At 41.2% G+C, this 23,317-nt stretch overlaps 1 protein-coding gene across 11 annotated transcripts in view; it reads left to right on the top strand.

Annotated features, from left to right (window-relative positions):
• The window catches only part of PHACTR1 (phosphatase and actin regulator 1), a 305,309-nt gene that overhangs the window by 221,003 nt on the left and 60,989 nt on the right, over positions 1 to 23,317 (top strand). For 9 of the 11 annotated variants that reach the window (XM_005481734.4, XM_005481732.4, XM_005481733.4 and 6 more), the window contains 4 exons: positions 3,139 to 3,219; positions 9,905 to 10,084; positions 11,128 to 11,334; positions 21,457 to 21,787. In XM_005481734.4, the coding sequence (XP_005481791.1) occupies positions 3,139 to 3,219; positions 9,905 to 10,084; positions 11,128 to 11,334; positions 21,457 to 21,787 (799 nt within the window). The remainder of the gene's footprint in view (positions 1 to 3,138; positions 3,220 to 9,904; positions 10,085 to 11,127; positions 11,335 to 21,456; positions 21,788 to 23,317) is intronic. The other 2 variants (XM_074543492.1, XM_074543503.1) reach the window with 2 other exon arrangements.

The following is a 23,317-nucleotide window of genomic DNA, read 5'->3' as shown; positions in this document are numbered from 1 at the left end:
CTCCTGAGGGACAAGTTCAAAAATAGCAGCTCAGAAACATTAGTAAAAACATTTCCCACTGTTTCTTCATCAAAGCATAAAAGAAACAGCGTACTGCAGAGCACACTGGCAAAATCTGTACACTCTACCATTAAGTACACATAGGCTCATTTCTCTAAACTAGTAACTGAGAGTTTCCTGTAGAGTGGATGAATTTGTTACAGTAACTAGTTTCTGGAATAAGTAGATCCCATGAAGAGGGCTTAATGCTTATTTCTAATCTCCTGGAAGGTTGTACAGATGAAAAAAAAAATGAGGTTAATCACCAAGGAAAAACACTAATGAAGTAATACATCTTTTCTTAAATATTAATTATAATTCATTTTTTCCCATCACAGAATTTACACGGTTCTCATGAATCAAGGATTAATTCTAAGGTTTACATTTATCCTCTGCTGTGAATGGATTCCTTCTCAGTGGAGAGTGAATGAATTTATTTTGTACCAGCTTTCTGCTTGAAATGAAAATCCTTCATAAAAGAGCTGGCAATCTTAGTCAGAGAAATCCAGAGCAAGTAAAGCATTTCATTGTTCAGAGTGTTAGACCCTAATGAGTTCTGTGTCTAAATGTTTACATTTTTTTCCCATCTGATCAGCAATAGCATAGCAGGTTATGCACTTAAATGTACTACACTTGTTTGGGAGGAAGATTTGAATTGAAGAAAGGCAGCATGTTCCACAGTTTTAATATAATATCTGCTATCATTCAGTGCTGCTCTTAGCCCAGCATGTCCTTCCTCTAAATATCTTATTAATTAAACTGGCTTAGTAGGAAAATAATTAATACTATAAGTCCTGTACCTACTTAGAAAGGATTTAGAAACTGAAAAAATTGATTTTGTCTGAGCTTCAGCTCAAGGGTTGTAGGTTTTTTCATTCTTGAAAACAAGCAGAGCACAATAGGGAATATCCAAGAAATTTATATATGTACAGTCTTCAAAATGTATATATTCTATCTTTGAATGCAAAATGACTGTGTTTCTTACCAGTACCATGATAATGAGGTGGGACCTCCTAGCCATGAAGTCATATGCTGCTACCTTGCTTAACCAGCTCTTGTCTGGGCAGGAGGGTGAGACAGGGCACCCAGGTGGATGCCAGTGAATTTGTGTGCAAAATGGGGATCTGTTACTTAGCTATCTGTGGTCAGATAGAGTACAGAAATAGAATTTGCCTGTGTCTTTGTTCTGTGTGCAGTGCTGCTGTCTGTATGCAGAAACTGCTGCTTTGCTGCTGATTCACTCAGCTTGGTTTCCCACTGAAGAGCAGGTTCAGTTTGCTGCTTATTCTAACAGAAAATTACACTTTTTGAGACCTATTGGAAAAGGTGTTGGGTGCCACCAAATTGCTCTTTAAACTCAGTCAGTTTTAACAATTTCTTTGGTGGGAAAAGGCTCAGGAATTAATTGCAGCTTGTTCTGGCTCTTCTTGGAAGGTCTGAGAGCAGCTATTCTTAAGGAGGAAGAGAAAAAAGCTTTAAATGCTGCACCAGAACAAGACCTTTTCAGCACAGGGAAAAGGCAGCTTGGAGAGCAATCTGCAGTGTGACTCCAGAGTTTTGTAGTTGAGCCTTTCTTTTCAAAAGCATATTAAAAACTTAGAAATCAGTGTTTCATTGCAAGTCAGCTGAGGTGCCTAAAGCACTTCTTCAAATGGGTGTAAAGCACTCTAGAGGTTGTTAGTTTAACAACCTCCAAAATGAAACTGCACCATGTGGCTGGTTAATGGGTATGGGGTCTGGTGCTTCAGCAAAGGGACCTGCCTTTAGTTCTCATCCATGCTGAAGTTCAGAGAGTATGTCTCTACCTGGGGAGACCAGGGTTTTTAACTGGGTTCTGACTGCACATATTGGTCATCTTTGTCCTGAAGAATACATGCTCAAAACTGCTTTTAAAAACAGGGAAGCCTGTATTTATCCTGTGGAAAAAAGTGAAGCAGAGCTGGCCTTGTTCATATTAGCCCTAAGTATCTGGCAGCAAATAAGTTGCAATAAGCACAGTGTGCCAGTATAAGCATAGCTAATTCACCAGATATATGGGTCCCTGTGGGAAAAATCAACACACAGCAGTACCAAGAAAGGTTGCACCTTCCTGTTTTCAGGAGAGAAGAGGGGGTTTCCAAGCCTCTTTTGCTTTAAATCTGCCTTGGGCAGGCTGAGGATGCTAAGTCCCAGTTCATTTGTGTGTGTGTGTGCATCAGTGCTGGGTCTGCTAGAGGAGCATATGGCAGAAGCTATTTGCCCTTGACTGTGCCTCTTTTTTGGCAGGCACTGGCTTGTTCCTCACAGAGCGGGTTCAGTCACAGCCACTCCTTCACATCACTTCTTGAGCCCCCAGCTTCTGGCTTTCAGCTCTTTGCCTGTGTGTGTGTCCTTTGTGGTGTTTTGGTTAATTGGACGTTGTTTTAATTACTACTGCACTAAAGAAACATGTATTTTCTATCTGTCGTTTTGCTGCCTCAGTAACCGCGGTCTCCAAGCAGCCAAAACACAACTTGAGCTGTTCAGATCTGGCATAAATTGCAGTGGCTCTCTTGGAGTTTCCCTGCTTTACATCTCTTTAGGGGAAGACACTCCTCCAAGGAAGAGAAGGGTCTATTAATCAGCTCATTTTTTGCACTGTCCCAAACACCATAACGTGACCTCACTGGAACAAGTGGCAAAGAAGCCTTGGCTTTCACAGCCTGGACACAGTCCATGGCCATGTTCTGTGGCCACATCTTTCCTTGGTTTGAGCCTTTGTGTTGCCTTCTTTCTTACCTTTCCCTCTTCAGCTCCTGCAATAATCTCCTTTTTCTCCCTTTGCTCTCTCTAATTCTCCCCAGAAATCAGAAATGTTTGACTTTTGTGTCAAAACCAAGCAATGGCTGTGCAGCCATGCCCTCAAATTAGCCAGTCTACCACCAATTCTGTCAATAACAGCCACACTGCAGTAGCAGACAGATTCTCTGGACTACCAGTAGCCTTTATTTCAAGATGCTAAGCTGCACTGACTTGAAGAGGAGAAAGAGCATTTTTAAATGCCTTTAAAAGGCATAGAGCCTTTTAAAACAATAATTTCCCTTCTTTTCTGTTTATATTGACCCTTATCCTTTGTTACAGCTTTGGAAAGAAAAATGTCAATGAGGCAAAGCAGAGAGGAGCTTATAAAACGAGGAGTGCTGAAAGAAATTTTTGATAAAGGTAAGTGTTCTTCTTTTCACAACAGTAAATTGGCATCCCATATAGCTTTATGGCCAGACATTGCATAATTGTAACACTAGGAACCAGGAATAGAGAGTTCTGAATTGCAAGACTGTGTGAAATAAGATCTCTGAACACTTCTCTTGACTTTGCCGTGGTCTGGCCCTCTCTGTTGAATACATGTGGTGGTTAGTTAGCAAATAAAAATCAAAACTAATCAGAAATGTAAAGCAATAGAAATAAAAATGACAGCAATAGGCAGTAGTTGCTGACTGCAAAGAGCAAAGCATCCAGGCTGTGGAGAAATGTAGTGGGTTCGTGTCTCTGTGTGTTGCCATTTTCTGGTTGAGTCACTTTGGGATTAACTGTTGTGGAAAAGGGAAACATTTAAAGGTTTTGGATCCTGATGAGCACAGAACAATATACTTTCCCTTGAAACAGCTCAGAAGAGATAACAATTCCTTGTTCAGGGTAATTAATTTGTTGAGTTTTTAGTGTCTTGTTTATGCAAAATGCCATTGTTTTACAAACATCATTGTTTTACACTGGTAAGACAATACATAGTTGACATCTGTTACATACATGTCAGTATTTGAGTGCGTCTTCTACTTGTTTTGCTGCTTCCCTTGTCAATCACTAAGGCAATTAATTCAACAAATTGTATAAAAACATAATGAAGTTATTTCTTAATCACAATAGAACTTATGCATATGCTTTAAAGCCTCATTAATTCAAAGTCTAAAGGTTTTTGACATAGCAGCAGAAATAGCAGTACAAAATCTCATAGAAATCAATAGAAATCAGAAGTTTCCACAGATATTAGAAGTATGGCCGATTTCATAAATTCAGGACCATTTAAATTTGTTACCAGCTTTTTACTCTAGCTTATTAGAAATTTAAAAATTTACTAACTCAGGCTGCTAATTTTTTTAAGTTAAAAACAAACTGCAGCAAAAATGTGCTTATCATTAAATTTTACAGTTTCTACTAGTTATGTGTAGTAGTGTGCTCTCACTATGACCTGCTGGCTTATAAACCATCCTAGAAGTACTGTCAATAGGCTTGTCCTTCTTACTGCTTTGTGCTGTCCACGTTTTGTAGTGTGACTCAGATCAGACCGCAGCCAGTGAGGCGGGTCCAGGCTGTCACACCAAGGGATCAGTGCTTCAGCCAGCTCAGAAGGCAGCCTTCAGTCACACCTCTGTCCCAGGTGTGACCTTCTTCATCCCTGCCTCGTATCCCATATCCTCGTATCTCGTATACAAATCCAAGGACATGTAGCCACCCTCTGAACCAGCGCTGCATAATCCTAAAGGCTTCCCCAGGAAAAATCTTTTCTGTGAAGTCTTCTGTGACTTGCCTTCCACATTGAAACTTGAGAAGATTCCTCTTCTATTGCTACCAAAGCATTACAGGTTTTTTTTCTTCTTGATCAAATGATGTTGTTTGAAAACTTCTGTGTCATCTTGTGAAGCAAATTGTAAGTTGTCTGTAGGCATTTGAAAGAAAGAAATTATTTCCTCTTTATAGTGATTTTTCACCTTTACAAAGCTGATATGGATAGAAAGAGGTAGGGCAGAGAAGAAGGTGGTAATACACAAGAATAGCAGCAGTACTCAAACAGCTATGATGATACAAGGATGTGAACAAGGCAAGATGTGTAGAGCAAAAGCATTATTTCCTTCAGTGGTGTAATAATCTGAGAGTAATTCTAATGAAGGATTTTTTTCATTGACAGCCTTAAGTGGAAGTTACATTTTCTTTGTAATTCCTGTTAGGTAACCTCTAATCCTTCGAGAAAACAACAGACCTTTAGCATTTCCTGGTAGAACGCTTTATTTGATTGTGGTAGCACCTTCCATGCCAAGAGGCATCTTGCACAGACAATAGGTGTAAATCTCTTTGTCTCCCTTTCCTATGAGGTGGGCAAAGCAGGCCTGTGAGTAACTTTGGCTTTTTCTTTCTTTAAAAACCCATACTGATAAAAGGAAATAGTGCAGGCAGATTGACCCAAGAACAAGAATTTTTGCCTTGTGTTTTGTTTTGTTTTTGTCAAATCTTCTACCTTGAAGAAAAGCATAATTAGCTGGTTGGTTTGCCTGCTGTTTAAGGTGACAGTCTGACCTGTTTGCTTCAGGATTTGCTGACTTTTCAGAGGACTTCGTGTCACCCAGCAGGTGAAAATTATCAGAGTGCAGTGAGTCACAGTAGCCACACATAGGAGAGTCACTGCAGTCCAGCTGCTGCATTTGGAAAACAAGAAATGCTGTTATTATTTCAGTGACCCCCACATTTAAATTAGTCACTTGAAGCTGCTCCTGACTGAACTGCAGAGAGAGCTTCCTTACTAAGGGCCAAACTCACAACGGAATCAGTTTCTGTTATCTTCCATTTCCAGGGCTCTGTGACTTGAGTATTCTGAAAATGTAGGCAAAGGCTATAATTTTTTTCAAATACTCTGTACTTTCGGAAAATTGTAAGTTGAAGAAGTATCTGATTAAGCTCCTGCTGTTCTTATAATTTGTGGGCAGATAGTCCTGAGAGGTTAAAAACACATTTTCCACCTGCATCATAGAACATACCTCAACATTTAGAAGAACTCATATTTTTGCCATCACTCCTACACATAGGAGCAGACCTTGATTTCCACATGGAGGTGTAACCATCCCAAAAACATTTGTCATTAGAATTGCCCACTGTTTCATGCTGCTGGTCAAAGAACTAAATCTACTTGTAGTATTTTGATAGCTCTTCTTCTTTCTGAATGTAGATGAGATTGCCTGTAGTGAGAAATTTCTGAATATGAATGTGCACCAATTACTTATGCCAAAGGCAATGTTGCAATGGTTTTCCAAGGAAACAGGGGCAGTCTTCGTCTTTTATAATCTGGTATTTTAATATGCTCTATCTAATTAAAATTATGGATTTAGACTTAAATTCAGGTAGCCTAAGTCCTGACAGGATTTGGACATGTTGCACTTATGCACTAAAGCAGATTTTGTGACAATATGTGAGAACAAACTTTGTGGCTTTGGTAAAGCAGCAGGAAGGCATGGAAGCCACTGGAGAGCCAGTTGTCCTGCAGTGAAAAGTTTTGAACTCCTCCAGAAGCAGCCTGTCTCAAACTCCGTGGGATCCCACAAAATCAGGGGTCTGCTTAGGCGCTGAAGTTGTGCAGGATCCCTGCTACTGTTCTAAGGTAGCCACCAAGGCTAGGAAACAGTTCCAGGGGCAGGTCTTGACCATGTGCAAGAACACTCAATTTTCCATTTCCCACCCTTGGGGTCATGGCAGAGAATGGCAATGAATTTTACTCTGCCCTTCCTAGTCTTTGTCATCCAGAATTTCTTGCTTGGACAGTCTACTTGAGAGCAGACAAGTATTGAAGGAAATAACCCTATCCAAAACTTAATCCAGGATTTCAACTTGTCCATTTTGACTTCCATAGCTAGTCTTCTGTAGAAGGAATGCATGAGCATGGCACTTTTCAGATATGCAAAAAGTTATGTACTCCAAGGTAGTTCAGAGTAAAAGACACAGTGAGAGGGTAGGCAGAGCTACAAAAGGGGGAACACAACAGGACTGGTTTGTGCCAGTCAGTGTGATGCACTGTGGGTTGCTTCACACCAGGCAATGTTTTAGAAGTACCCGAGAGTGGAAAATGCAGGTGTTCAGGAGTACAAACCATGCTTAGGAGCCACAGGTTTTGAAGACATCATCTGTATCTCTGGGCCTTTGTCCCATGCTGTGCTTTCACATGCTGAGATGAATCAAAGTGTCTGGGCAGAGTCCTTTGCATAAGAGAGTTTCCTCTGAAGTCCTGTTTTTTCAGTGACCTCAGGTGTGCAGAGACTCCTGAGTAAGAGCAGGAAGAGCAGCCTTCATGTGCTCTCTTGCTGCAGAGGTCAAGCTACTCCCTCGTGGACCCATCCAGTTTCACGAACAGCTGATGTTGTTAAAGCTCCTGGACTTAGTAATTTTCCACTAAGTAGCACCAGACACTGAAAATAGCAAAGGATTTAGCAAGTCTGAGAACAAAAGATTACATATGTTATCACTGTGCAAAGTTAACTTTAAACTCATAGCCAGTTCCTGAAAACAGATAAGTTCATCCTTGTATATGTAATGATTGCATTACCGGGATTCTTTTCATTTGTATATCAGCCAACTGGAATAGCTTTAATACTTTGAAAATAATAAGTAATTTGCCTTTTGTATCTGGTTGTCAAGCATATCTCTGATGCAGGATTAATTCATACTGAGATACTCTTTCCTCTACAAATTATTTTTTCCACATCTTTGATCTGTTTGCTGTACTTGAGCAACTCTCAAGGTAGCTCTTCTTTAAGCAGTACCTGATTTAGGGTGTATATTTCAGTCATGATTCTGTGCCGTGTCTGATGATTTCATTCAAATCCAAGGACAAGCTTTAGACTCTAAATCAAGATTAAAGCTATTCAGATGTAAGAGTAAAAAAGGTTACACTGTCGGTACAGAAAGATGCCATGCATTAGTATTAAGACAAAAGGTAAAAGCCAAAATTTTCTCTTACATTTTACTTTTTTTGCAATTGTAGGTCTTCATGGATCATTCAAATGCTGTTTTTTTAAATCATGCTAATATACCTTGAGAAGTACATAGCACACTTAAGACAGTAGGATTTCAAGGTGCTCGGCATATTACAATAGGCATCTCACTTCATGAAGAATGTGTAGTCATCCCTCCAAAAAGCAAACATTACTGGGTCTGTCGTGCATACTTTTCTCATAGTTACAGTCACATTTAGTTTGAATTAATGCACTGAATTAATGAATATATTGCTGGACACAGTCGCTGCCTTTCATTCAAGAAGCAGATGCTCTACATAAGAAACAGTTACACTCTTTCATGAAACCGGAGACTGAGAGAACATTAATCCTTATCCCAAACATGTCTTTATAAAAGGGAGACAGAGCCAGCATAGAGTACACAGCATTTCTACCGAAACAGCTAAGTAAAAAAATGTTCAGCTTATATACTGGCTGATTTTTTTTTTTATTTTTGCTGCCTCGGAAAGTAAACAGTTTTGAATAGAATGGGCACAGCAGTTAGAAAGGAGTTTGCGCTAAAAACACTTGGCCCAAGCCTATAGCTTTAATTCATGTTGCCACCTTTTAGCCAGCTCAGTTGATCTCTCAAAGTCATGGGTCAGGTTTCAGTCTAGTATGATGTGACTGCACTACCATAATAGCTCTCTGGGCTCCAAAAAGCCTCCAACAAAACCAAGAAAGTCAAGACCTCGGTATTCATAATAATTCCAAAATAGACAGGAGGCCATCTTCACTTGCTGTAGAGAAGCTTTAAATGGCAGAAACATTGTTCTGAATAGTTATCAGCTAATGTATTTTCAGACTTCTTAATTGCTGTATACTAGCACCAAAATTAGACTTTTTATCTTTTCAGTATTGTTTTCCAAAGTGATTTGTTAGCCCTGTGAGGGGAAAATGTGCACTTATTTGACTGATGTACATCTCCACTCAATACATTGAGCTACATATGGCTAATCAGTGGGGCCCAAAAATCTAAAAGCATATTCTGAAATCCTGAGTTTCATTTTTAGAAGTAATTTAAATAGTAAAATCAAGTTCTGCATATTTGCCTGCTGGTTTTTAATTTTACAGGTCACATTTCAGTTATATTTTCAGGTTTCCATTTGTAACCATAGGGGCTGAACACTTTTCTTTATAAAACTCTAATTGTGATGTCCATGTAGCCACTGCCTCCAGGAACCCGAGTGCTGTGCTTAACAAGTTCAGAGATAAAAATCATACAGGTTGACACCATAGAGAATAATTTGAATCCTTTCTTCTGCTCTTTATTATTTCTAATGTGAAGGGATATTTGATAGGAAAGAAAATGCCAGCTGCTGTCACAGAAATTTTGCTCAGATAGAGGAGATATTATTAGTAACTATAAAAACAGGCTTTCTAAATGGAATCTGATATACCCCAGTATCAAGTCTTTACATCAGGCAAATAAAAAAAATATTCTCTTCCTTACATAAAATGTGGTTATTTGTATGTAAAATAGGGACATATCCCTGTGATTTTGTGTCCCTTATAGCATAAAAGTTGGCATGAGGAAAGCTAATAATTATTGTTATTAATATTAAAATGTTATATACAATATGTATTAATATTCTTTAGTTCCAGCCTACTGTCGTTCCTGACTTCCCAGATTCAACAAAGAGAGGGAAAATAGATTTTTTTTTTGTATTGGATGGGACTGCATATCTATGTGGGTCAAGGATGGTCAGGAATCAACCAACTTAGAGCACAGTTCATAATAACCATTCCAGGGTAGAGCAAAAGATGAATACAGATATTTGACTATAATTATATGTTACCCCAGAGGTGCTACCACCATCACTGATAGGCTCAGCCGTGGCCAGCAGTGGGTCCAGCTTGGAACTGGTTCCATCAGACATGGGGAAACTTCTGGCAGCTACTCACAGAAGTCACCCATGTAGACCCCCTGGTATCAAAACTTTTCCACGTAAACCCAGTGCATGTGCATATAGAAGATCTCAGTCCAAGTTCCTCATTTGAAAACAATCTAAATGGAAATAGATTTAATTTAAAATTCTGTCTGCATTTTATTTATGTCTTTTTTTTTTGCCATTCTTCTTTCCTCCAACTATGAACAGATGGGGAACTTTCCATACCAAATGAAGAAGGAGCTTTGGAGAATGGGCAGCCTCTGGGCTCTGGGCTGAGCTCCAGCCAGGTGTCCCTGCCAGCCCTAGCAGAACTGGAGTCAGTCCCAGCATCTGTGGAACCCTGCTCATATGAGGTGCTCCCAACCACAGAGATCATGGATGGGACAGGTAACATCTCATTTATGTTATGGTGTAGATACTCTAAGCTGTTTGAAACAAGTTTTTGACTTCTAACATTTGGTGTTTAACCCTGAGAAATCCTTGTCAAAATGAAGGTCTTCTGGGGTAGAAGGAGGTGACAGTGTAGAGATTGTCACTGAATGCTCCACAAGAAATTTTGACTGACATGATGGAGAATTAATGCTCTACCTCTAGGCAAGTAACCTCTCTCAGAGTGAGGCAAAACCCCTGCACTTTGTGAACATGTAAAAGCAGGTTTCCAGCTCTCTGTCTACATCTCAGATGTACCAATGAGCTCTAGAGCAGAGAGCTTACAACTCTTGAGCCCTGGGGTACAACGTTGTGCCCTCTACCTGTCCCATGGTGCTGTCTGAAGTTCCCACCACACATCTGTCAGTAACTAACACAGTCAGCTGCTCTGCCCTGGGTGAGGCTGGCTGCTCTTCTTCCCCAGCCTGTGCAGGGAGGCAGCAATGCTCTACATCTAGGTTAGCTCCTCTTTCTGCATCAGATTGTGCTGCTGAGAGTTGTGGACTAAGGTCAAGTGAGGAAAAGTGAGCAGTAGAAGTTGTCATCCGTGATCTTGCGCAGCTATGCAGCCTTTTCAAAAGAGAGTAGGCCCCGTGAGGTGCTTTTTACATTTAACAGGGTAAGTTTACAGACCACCTGCTAACATATCTGGTCCTAGGCAAACTGTGGTGACAGACCATCAGAGACATGACATTATAAAACCTGATTTGAGTTCCTGATGTGGAAGTACTACCCAGCCTGGATGGGAGCTGGCTTCTCTCAGAAGTAATGGGAAATTTGACTGTTGTGTAGATCTGTGTGTTACTCTTTTTCTTTTACTTTCTTTCTTTCTTTCTTTCTTTCCTTCTTTCCTCCTTTCTACGTTATACGATGTTTGAGTGAAATCTATGAGTCATTCCTAATCTGCATTGCTGTGCTGCTTTTCTTGTCTGACTTCGGCTGTATCTGCTGCTGCTTTGCTCGTAACGTTGTTGCGTCTATGATGTGGTTGTGTCCTCCAGTGTCTGAAGAGAGCCCCACATCCAATGAATCCGGCGTCCTCCTGTCCCAAGATCCTACAGCTAAGCCAGTCCTGCTACTTCCCCCCAAAAAATCTGCTGCTTTCCCTGGAGACCATGAGGACACCCCAGTGAAACAGTTGTCCCTCCTCAAACAGCCCCCTGCCCTGCCTCCTAAACCTATTGCCAGGATTGCCAGCCACTTAACTGGTAAGTAGGTATTCCTGGACCCTCAGCTCCACCGTTTCCCTTATAGGAAAAGCTGCCTTTGTAGCAAGGTTCTCAATGTTCTTCCTCTTTCTGTAACTCTGTTTGCATTGTGTGTGTGCTGGTGATGTACGTGCTGTACCTAGGGCAGGGATCGTGAAATATTCAGACTGCACCTTCATCACGGTTGCTCCAGGGGCACTTCCCCTCTCAGCTCTAATTGCTTAAGACCGCTGTGGCATTTCCTAACCCTCCTCACCCTTATTCATCAAGACTTACCATCACCACTGAAATTGCAGGATGTGCTTTGATGGGAAAGGAAGTATCAGAAAAATACTAAGATATCTTTAAATGCCCTTAATGAGGAAAGGCGTGAGAGTTGAGGGGAAAGGGAGAGTTTTGATTTCTCCTTTTGCAATTTGTTGCTTGTCCCCTTGACTGCCATATGGGCAGATGTCCCTCCACACACCCTGTATCTTTCCATATGTTTGTCTTTGACTTGCCCCTGATCCTTATACAGGTAATTCTGTCCCATGACTTCTTGACATTTTGCCTCAGTATTATCTTCCAAACTGCTCCTCCTTTCCACCCCTGCTCTGACTAGTCCCCTCCCACTGGTGAGTCCAGCTCCAGTTCCCAATGACCAGGATTTTGATGTCCTGTGCTTTATGCTGCAGTTTAGCTCTCACTGCATGGAAGGTAGCAACAGTAAACAACACAGGCTCTGTTTTGTGTTCCACATGTTTTCACAAGTGTCCAGGCTCTTTGGGATTCAAAGTTCTATGTGGATGTGGAAGGAAGGTGGGTGTGTCTCCTCCTCCCAGTCTCTCATTTCAACTGCTGAAGCAAAGGATGACTATATTTATGCTGACCAAAATAGCTTCCCTAAATGCTTGCCTGCACCTTTTGGACAGTGTGCTCATAATTGCAGCTGCTGCACAGCATGCGGCATCTCAAAATCCTGAGTTGAATATGAGGTGTGGTTCATCTTTGTAGTGGGGCAACTACCAGTCTTCCCCTGGGTTGATCTTGTCTTAATCCTGCTCTGATATTTTCAGAACTGATGTGAGAAATGCTCTGCCCACATTTATGTATTGTAGATTTTCTTTTCAGACAGTTAACACCCATTTTATTCAGGTTTAATATCTATATCAGGAAAGTGCTCATTAGGAAAGAACATGTTCTGGTTTTCTCTCATCTCTACGTAGTCTCTTCATGTTTCTGTTTGGATGACCACACTTTTTTGTCCTGTATAGTTTTGTACATTTTATGTGAAACCTCTTTACTTTCTTACCTGCCAAAATCTGCACATAATAGTTAATATCTTGCCCTTTGCTACAAACTGAATGGGTGGTCCTGCGGCCTGCAAGGCCAGGTAGCAGTATTCATGGCTTCACCTAAGGACAAAACCAGCTTCCTGTGATCTCCCATAAAACTCTGTCCCAATTACAAGAAGTTGTTCAGAAATGAGGCCAGCATGGAAGAAATAAAAATATAGGAATAACATAGGAAAAAACTCAGGTCCTTGGTTCATAAGCCATTCTTTTGTAACTGATACCAGAAGAATCAAAGGATGAGGGCTTCTGGAGTAGTTTTGTTTTTCTGCAGTTGGAAATTTTGTGTGAAGTAGAATCAGGCTCAAGTTATCAGCATAAGTGAGTTGCTTGATGGTGATGACTTTCCAATGGAAGTGAAACAGAACTGTGACCCCTCTGGTGTGGCCTCTTGTGGTGGCCTTCACTGATGTCTCATCCAGTCCTATATAAAGTCTCGTATGTGTGTAGAGATAGACTCTTGTACATGCATGTACAAAACCTTCAGGGTAAAGGAAAGGAGACTCAAATTTAGTCATAGAGCCATAATTTAATTGACAGTATTCCTGCTGGTACTGCAACCCTCACTTATACATTCCTTATAAATAAAAGTATTCAACTTGTTCTAAAGGGTCCATTTACTTTGGTGGTCCAAAGGATATAAGTGTTGCTCAGTGCCTTGTGTTCTCCAGTGGTAATTATATTAGCCATGTACAATCTTTGGAAATGAGCAATCAATCCTAATGAAGCATCCTCCTCAGTGAGAAGCAGAATTAATGCTATTCTTTTTCTAATTACTCCAGAGACATCCTCTGCTTGGGAGTAAGAAAACAAGCAAAATCTGAACTCTGGCATTCAAAATGAAAACTTTTCATTTCTTGCTGAATACACAGTTTTCTACTGAAGAATTTTTGAGAAGGTTGAAGGACAAATTAAAACATATCAGTCATGGCTAGTGGAGAGTGACAGAGGTTTAATGGTCTGGTAGTTCTGTTCAAAAGACTATGAGAGGAGATGTGATCCTGTGAAGGGTTCAGGTACACATGTTTAAAGGGAGAAGCAACTCAACTTCTGTCTACATATATATATATATATATATGCATGTATATGTGTACATAAGTGTATCTATTTAATTGAAAGATGTTTTGTACAAACATATATTAAAAAATCACTACAGATGTGGTCAGAGAAAAAAAAAAGGAAAAATATTTTAAAAACAAACCTTGAGGGAAAAAAGTCAGACCACCTCTTGCTGTGAAAAGATTCCAAAGTTCTTAAAAAAGTTATGCAGACTGACTTGCAGGGCTTGGCAAAGAATTTATTACAGGTTTTAGAAATGGAAAAGAAACATTCCTTTCCTCTGAAAGCATTTTGAGCCATCTCAAATATCTATCTGCCTGTGCCAAGACAAAGATTGGCCTTTCAATTGATAAGAAATGCACATAAAAGAGCAGACCTAAATAAACACGTAAGAGCACATTTAATTTTGTGGTGAATGGAATTTTTTTAAAATCCATTTAAAGGTGGAAGGAAGAGAGAATTGCCTCTAGCAAATATAAATCACACAGCCTTGGCATGCTTCTTCTCAGGGCTGGGGCTCTGTAGGGATGGGACGGTATAGAAACAGTGCCAGAGCCAAGAGCAGACTGCAGGGCAGCCACTGTGGGTGGTACCAACACTGCTGCAGAAGATGCTCCATGCTTTTCCTCACGCCATGTCCTGTGGTCTTGATGGTGCTGCCTCCACAGGGAACATCCCTGTCACAGCACTGGGTGTGGAAGTGCTCACATAAGCCCTAGAAGACAGGCAACTCCAGGAGAAAAACATGAGCCTTAACTATTTTGTTACCACTGTTTCACTGCTCTGCATGTCCTGTTGGCCAGTCACCTCCTGGTATCAAACATGATTAGCATTAGACTGATTAGGACGAGACAATGTTCACAAGACAGAATTTCTTTTGTTGTTTTATTTCTCTGATATTCATGTGCAGAACCCAGGCATTTAGGACACTTCTAGCTTCCTTCACTGAAAATTTAGGAAGAGTTGAAATAATTACCTGGGACCAAATTTAATTGGGGTTCTGGTGTTCAAGTCCCCAGTTAATCAAAAAATCTTTAATGGTCAAGTGAGAGGACTGCTAGGCATGTCTGATTTGATAGACCCCAGTGTTGTAAAGTTCCCTTTGATCTTGATTCATTAAGCTGTTAATTTTCACCAGAGCAGATAATGCTTTCTGAAATTAATTAGATATTTTTCAGCTGAATCACCAATAACCCATAGTGCTCCTAAAACACCAGAGAACAAAATGTGTGCCATTAAGATGGGATCTCAGGAGCATTTGAGCCTGTTTGAGCCAAAATTAAGCCTAATATTAGAATAGGATGTAGCTTTGGTTATATCTGGCCAATAACTATTCCATTTAAGCTTTTTGCATTCTTTTGCTTTTTTTCATTCAAGATTTTGAAGAGATACATAGCACGTTTTTAGTTCTGATATTGGGCTTTCTAGTTATGTCTGTGTAGACTCAGAACTAATTTATAATTCGAGGCAAACATTTAATAGGGTACAAAACATAAAAAATCCTCAAAATTTGCTTCTTACAATGCAGACAAGACAAGAATGAGGTTTGAGAGCATGAATGCTTGGGGTTCTGGTGCCTTGCCAACACACAGCTGGTTATGAGTGACAACTTTGTAAAAGTTCTTGCAACTACAATTTGTCCAGTAAATACTCTGGAATATTTTATAGTGCAGTAGTCACATATGTATCAGAAGACTCCCTGTAGATGAGCCCAAGGCATAATCCAGAAGCTTCCTCCACAGTGATGTTACCTCCAGCTGTCTGCCCTGGCAGGCTGCATTCATGAAGGGAGGTTACATTCGCATGAAGACAATGGACAGTTCTCTCACTGCATGTCAAGGGAGAAGCAGCACAGCAAAAAGCAGTTCTCCTTCACCAGGTTCTCATGGAAACTGGACCCTGGTGCAGCTTCTCCCTCTATACTTCCTCTCTGTGCTTCTTCCTGGAGAGGAGTACATATCACATACAGGCATCAGGAAATCTTCTTGTCTTTGAAACCCTTTCTAAGGCCCTGCACAGGAATTCATGCAGAGCTATACTTTTCAACCTTTAGGGCTAATCATGCCTTGCTTTTGTTCTCCATATTCAACCTGCATCTTGAATGCTTATGTGGTACAGAAGAACAGCAAAGAATTCCATCTCAAATCTTCCCCAAAAGACATGACTGCAGATCTTGCTATAGTCAGCAGGAGATGCATGGCAAACCTTTGAGAACAGTTTTTGACTTCTCAAAAACTCATTGAAACAAGAAAAGAGACTCTTGCCATTTAGGCACAAGTGATTACAGGAAAGAAGACCTGAAAAAGCAAAAGTTACTTGTCCAAATGGGGCCAGTAAATATCAGGCACATCACCCCATGGAGCTCCCTCAACAGGCCACACTGTTTTTTGCACTGTTTGTTGGTTTGAGGGAGTTTTTTGCACATTATTTTACATAATTAATTACTTAGAAGGAATTTAAAGAGTATATCATTAACTTTATGACAAGCTGTATTACTTGTATTACTTACTAGCTGTATGCAGTACAGCAAAGGTCACAGTATAAGGTCATTCAGTGAGGAACAACCTCAGCAGGTCTTAAATCCAACCTCCTGCTCAAAGCAGAGCCAGGTATGGGGTCAGACCAGATTGCTTAGGCTTTTGACTGGCTGGGTGTTGAAAACGTCAGAGGATGCCAGCTGTACAACCTGTGTGGATAAAACTGTTCCACTAACTGCCTCTTTTCATGGCAGGGAAAGCACTTTCCTTATAATCCAGTCTTGAACCTCTTTCTTTTCACTTTTGTCCGCTGTCTTTCCTTCTCCCATCACACACCACTGAAGAGTATCACCTTATTGATAATTTGTAGGTACTGGGAGGCTGCTCATAAATGTTCCCCTCACAAGCTGTCTTTGCTCCAAGCTGAACATACCTCAGTGCCTCCAGTGCTCTAGCCCTCAGCCGCTGCAGTGACCCTGTGCTCAACTCATTCTGGTTTTTTGATATCTTTCCTGGTGGAAAGATATCAAGCTTGCACTGTAGTCTAGATACAGTCTAAGGACTGGTTAATAGAAGGGAATCCTTCTATCAGTAGCAGAATCTCCTGGCTGTGTTTCTTCTTGTACCGCCCAGGAGTCTGTTGTCCTTCCTTGCTGTCAGGGTACAGCACTGCCTTACATTTGGCAAGGAGTCCAGAAAGAGCAACACAGCCAGCTCTGCCACAAGCCCAGGACCCCCAGGCATGTCCTCTTTCTCCATGAAGTAGTTGAGCTGGGCAGAATTTGAAGATTTTAGTGGGCCATTCTACAACCCCTGCTGCAGCAACCTTTGCTGCCATACATCCAGAAGTTCCTTGCACCCCATCTGCAGCAGTTGTGTCTTCAATGTGTGCTGAGCAATTCTCCAGCAATGTTCAGTGACTAAGAAGCATCAGATTTGGTGTATATGGTTCACAGCTCCAGTGTACCACTAACACTTCAGAAGAACCATATAGTAGCAAACCTGTGCAACAAATAAACATATATTTATCTCATGAACACCCCAAAAGAAATACAGTAACTACAGATGTTAACAAAATGATCTGTCTGGAAAGAGTAAGGGATGACCTGCTTGTCAAAATTCTGATGCGTAGCAAATATTGTGGCATCCACAACTGTCCTTTAAGTAATTGATTATCATCAAGAGTGGAGAGGTTGATGTCTTTTTTATCAACTCTAGCATACAAGTTATTACACAGTGCTGAGTGGTCACATCCCCACTGGGAGCCAACATCTTGCAAAATTGCTCATTATTCTCTTGAGCATGAAAAACCTCAGCCAGAAGAGATTAATCAGCCTTGCACACCTGGCTTCACACAGTTTGCTTCTTTTCAGTTATGAGTGTGTTGTGCAATGATTTAATACTCTGGTAATGTTTCACTGAGAAGACACATCATAGATTCCTTGTTCTTATTTCCCCTGTCCAGCTTCTTACTCATCTACTGATGCCTATGTCTGATGTATATTCCATGGGGAGACAGTAATTGTTACTAGCCCTGGTTCATAAATCATGTACATTGTGAAATTAAAACAAACAGAGGAAAGAACTGTAAAACTCAGTCATCTCACATGCAGGGAGAAATTGTTCTGTCCCTTAGTGTAGATGATGGTAGCACAGTTCCCAACAGCACGCCCAGAGCCCATGGATTTGGGCAAGGACCCACTTGTTCAGCATAGTCACTGATCAGACCACACATTAAAACTTGCAATACCAAGGTCTCCATTACTGGTGTCAATGAAGATACACAGTTACATTTCCCAGCAAATTGTACTCCTCCTTTTAACCATTTTATTTAAACAAAGTAGAATTCTCCTGCAGGTGGAGGGGCAGACAAGTAGATTTAATGTCTCTGGTCATTTCCAAGAGTCTGTTTTGGTATTAAGACCATATTCAGACAAGCTCAAGAACCTGGGTGTAACACAGTCAGCCTGAATGAGGACATTAAAAATAATGGGCACAATTTTTGGCAGATATCCAGTGGAGTCACTCAGCACTGGTACCATTGAAAACATGTTTATGTGAAGCACTTGTTTAAATTTAAGTGGAAACTGAAGGTCCATACCTTTGTTGTGCAGAGTCAAACCAAAGTGTGTGCATCTGATTCATGATGGAATGAATATGTGGCTACTCAGGATAATTAAGCTAGACTTGTGCTCCTGTACAATTCCAGAGCTGCAGTGCCTGTGCCACAACTCTACTGCATGAATACTTGCATGAGAAAAGAAATTTTCACTGTATTTAGAAGAAAGAAGGAAGGATTCCTGTTTGCTTTATACCTGAACTATATTGCTCTGATCTTCAGGATCCCAAAAAGCAGAAAACACAAATGATCCTTCCAGTTATTCTTTTGTCAAAAGACAGAGATGCCTGCAGTTGGGATCTCTTTGAATTCACCATTAAGGAGGGCTGCCACAGAGTGATGGGGCATCCAGGCACAGGCACTGTCAAATGAAGACTTTGATTGACTTGCTGCAGAAAAGGATCTTAAACCAACCTGTATTTGTCAAAATGGAAGTGCAGATCTTAGTGTAATCTTTGTAATTCAGGACAAGCTCTAGAAGTAAAATTGCCTGAAGCATAAATGTGTGAAAAACCCCACTTTTTTTACTACAAATCCCATAGGAGCTTTATTCTCAGGGCTCTATACAATTTACTCCTTACTCTTTCTGTTATTTACCTTTAATTGAAGAGTGTGTTCTTTTATGCAGGATACACAAAGGAAATGTATGTAAATAACATATTTGTAAGAAAAACAAGGTGACTTGTAGACCTTTGTGTGATTGAATAGAAAATCCTGAATGTGGTTTGTTTTTTTTCTTTTTCTGCTTTGGCAAACCCATGAGTTACACTTCAGCCTTCGTAGAGCCATCACAAGAGACAACATGTTAAGTGGATTTAATATTACATTGAAAGGCAGAAGACTTGGATTCTACTCTCTATAGCCCTTCCACTCTGCAATGTGGAAAGGCCACTTTTTCTCCATACCCCTACAACATGGTGTAACCCCAGACAGCAGCCAAGCCCCACTTAGCCCCTCACTCACTCCCGCACCAGGGGGGTCAGGGAGAGAATCAGAAGGGTAAAAGTATTAGGACCATATTCAGTCAGGCTGAGAAAATGAATGAGTTGAGATAAAGACAGTTCAATAGGGAAAGCAAAAGCCATGCACACAAGCAAAGTGAAACAAGGAATGTTCACTGCTTCCCATGGGCAGGCAGGTGTTCAGCCATCTCCAGGAGGGCAGGGCCCCATCACGTGTAATGGCTACTTGGGAAGACAAACACCCCCCCTCCAAACATCCCCCCCTTCTTTCTTCTTACCTTCACTATACATGCTAAGCATGATATCATATGGTCTGGAATATTCCTTTGGTCACTTAGGATCACCTGTCCTGGCTTCCCATGCATCCCAGGTTTCCCTCCACTGTGTTGCAGTTCAAAAGGCAGAAAAGGCCTTGGCTCTGTGCAAGCCCTGCTCAGCAATAACAAAAACATCTCTATATTATCAACTCAAACTTTGTTCAGCACAAATACAAAACAGCCCCATACCAGACACTGTGAAGAAAATTAACTCTATCCCCTCCAAAAGCAGCACACAGCATTTCATCTTTGCACTCCCTTGAACCCCCCTCTGTGTAGCAGCCTGTAAACACTCTGGAGAGGGGGAAGGCTTACACTGTCAATGTGTTGTTCCTAGCATAGCAAAACCACTAATATCAAGTGGATGCTGTGGAAGATGTGACTAGCACTAAAATAACTCAAGAGACATATCTGAACTTAGCTCATGGTCTTTTTTCACCTTACAATCCGTAATTGTTTTCAAAAAGTGTTACTGCTTGCTAGTCCTAATATCAAACTTGTGTACCCTGGCTATTAGATATGGATAGAAGTCCAGGCAATACCCAGAACAAGCCAGGAAGAAGGGAAGAATGAAGGGAATGGGGGGGAAGGATAGTTTAAACCAAAAAGAACCAGTTTGTATAGTCTGGAAAAGGACTATGGACATCTGATAGCATTCAGAATAGTGATGAACTTTGGAGAGCAGCATCTAACTCCCAAGCTTTTTCAGGTCAAAAGAAGATTCTGGCCCTGCAATTCTCTTACCATGTTGTAGCAAGAGGAGTGCACAGAAGCAGCAGGACACCAAAGGTCATGCAAGCTTCACCCAAGAGCTACAGTGTGGAGACAAATATGTGCAGTATTTCAGGCTGGAAAGGGCCTGGCCTTTCTCCTAGATACAAACTTAGAGTTATTGCTCACAGTGTATATATTTTCTCTCTCTTTCACTTTTAGCATAGTTTGTGACCATTTTCCCCTTCCATCTTGCAACTACTAGCCCTCATGTTACTTCTTTTCCCTTCTGAAAATATTTCACAATGCAACTCCAAAAATCTCCATTCTGCAGTTGAGTTCTGGAAGAGAGGTTTGCTTGTGGACCTCTCACTGATTTCTCATTGAAGTCAGTGAAGTCTTTTCCTGTCTGATGAACTATGAATAGTGAATATTTTAAATAGAGTTTAAAAGGTAAAATTCAGTGCTTGAGTCCAGAGAAAAATGCCTGCCACTTCTGCAAAAGAATGCATTAGTCCTAACAACCTAGTGCCCTTTAACTTTTCTCCTCATGTACCCTCTATTTTTCCAAACCCGTCCTGTTTAGTATTCAAACCTTATTTCTTTTCGCTTTTGCCCTGTAATGTAATTTTTTACACCAGATGTTTTGCACATGTCAAAGCTGTAAGAAGTGTGACTTGTAGTAATTGTACTGCAGTGGCTGAGATGGATCAGAAATCCCTGAGCTTTTGCTCCGGCAGTGATGGTGGTGAGTCATCCTGTAACTTCAGACACTGAATTGCTCTCATCCTAATTGCTCTCCCCCTATTTGTGTGCCTGTTGAGTGGAAGAAGTTGTATCTACCTCACAGGGCTATTTTGGAGGATTAGGGCTTTAAAGTGTGCCACAAGCCTTGTTAAGTATTGCTTAATGTGTTTATTAGGGGCATGCACAGCCCTGGGATTTTTTTTGTGAGACTCAGGAGTGCTGCAAAACAGTGTTTTTCTGGAGACCATGCTGAGCATACAATAGGAGTTGTCTGTCACAACAGGTGTGCACTCTCTTATGTTGAGTAGCAACCTCTGTACCTGCTCACCCAGGCAGATACTCTCATCTCCTTCTTACTGACATGAAAATTAACACCTGTGCTCTCTTTCTTTCTTTTAGATCCTGGCGCTCCTGTGAAACTGCCTTGTATGCCAGTTAAACTGTCACCTCCACTACCTCCAAAGAAAGTCATGATTTGCATGCCTTTAGGGGGACCAGACCTCTCTCTCTCATCGTATTCCACGCAGAAGAGCTCCCAGCAGCCTTTGACCCAGCAGCATCACACTGTCCTGCCATCCCAGTTAGCAGCTCACCAGCACCAGCTCCAGTACGGCAGCCACAGCCAGCACCTTCCTTCTGGGTCCAGCACGTTGCCCATTCACCCTTCAGGGTGCCGCATGATCGAGGAACTGAACAAAACGCTAGCCATGACCATGCACAGGCTAGAAAGGTAATGGACCAACATTTTTAGCATTCCACACTGGTGTGCACTGATTCCTGCTAACTCAGCGTTGAAGGCATTGCTTGGGTTACATTCGTAGGACTTGAATGAGGTGTCTCCTCTGAGGTCTAACAGCTTCAGGGCAGAGTCATTTCTGCAGAAACAGAAGCAGAGGAAGAGCCTTTCCAGACTTGTTTGACAAGTTTGCGGCAGAAAGGAAATAAAGACCAAATTTCCTGAACACCATTGTCCCGTTCAAGAAAGTAGTTAATACAGCCAATGGAGATTTTAATAGGACATGCCTGGCTTGCAGTAGGTACTGCTGAGGCATAACTGCAGAGCTCCAGTTGTGTGGAGGATTACGAAATGCAAGGAGAGCAGGATTCATAAAAGAGCAATTAGAATCTAGTGTGCCACTCCAGCAGGGTGTCTGATTAGTATTACCAATTAGCTCGAAACAATCTATGTGGACTTCCTACAAGTCACTTAGAAGGGTTTTAACAGTATTTAGATTACTTAAATTAATTTAAATTAAATTATGTGTTTGATCTTAAAGTAAGTATTTAACTCATTCCACATCAGCTACCTTCTTAGCCATTTGCATCTGGCAAGAGGTAGAACATTTGATCAGAAATGCCTTACCCACCTTGGGGCTGTTTTTTGTTATTGTCACTTATGAGTATCTCTGAATGTTTCTCCAAGTAGTCTGAGTAAGTGAAGCATGTTGTATAAATGCAAGCTGCCCTCATAGACTGCAACATCAGCAAGCTTTGGAAAATTTATTTCCCCTTGCAGAGCAAAACTGAAAAAGTCCCAGAACAGGGAAGATGGATGAAAAATTACATGTTTTATTTAGTACCAAGAACAGATTTGTAGCCACCTTGTTCTAGGAGCATCAGATCATCCTGTTACACAGGAAGGCAAAATATTTGGTCTAACACAAAAAGTGCTTAATGATTTACCCCAGTATTTCTGTCTGATAACTGATAACTACCTTCATTATATTCCATGGTTGGAAACAACTGGATAATTGATGGCAGTTTCTCCTTACTGCCTGAAAAAGAGTCAGGAGACCAGAGGCTGTCTCACACTGCCAGCTTATTTTAGTACCAGAATAGTGACACATCTGTGATTACATCATGGGGCTAATATTTCTACAGTATGGAGGAGTTCTTAGCTGGGGAAAAACTACTAGGGCTATGAAGGAGATTTTTATTCCTGTCTGTGAAAGGGCTGTAGAGGTAGGATAGAAAGAGTATCCACACTGTCCCCTACTGCCATACCCAGTGATTAGTCATTTGCCTCTCACATTACTGGCATGGCTGGTCTGGTGCCTCTACACCATCCCAAAATTCAACGCACCAGGCACGGAGAATTGCTGTTGTCTCCCCAAGGCTCCTTTGGGGCTGCATTGCCCATGCTGTCCCCAGCTTAGGTTGGACGTCTTAATGTCTGGCTCACACTGTGTGCAGAAGGCCCTTTGTCATCCTGAGCCCAGTGACATCTCTCAGAGCATGACTTCACTGTGGCATCGGTTGC

Source organism: Zonotrichia albicollis, chromosome 1, assembly GCF_047830755.1.
Source record: "Zonotrichia albicollis isolate bZonAlb1 chromosome 1, bZonAlb1.hap1, whole genome shotgun sequence".
Lineage (NCBI taxonomy): Eukaryota > Metazoa > Chordata > Aves > Passeriformes > Passerellidae > Zonotrichia > Zonotrichia albicollis.
Note: the sequence above shows the minus strand (reverse complement) of the source record. Positions and strands in the feature narration are given on the sequence as shown.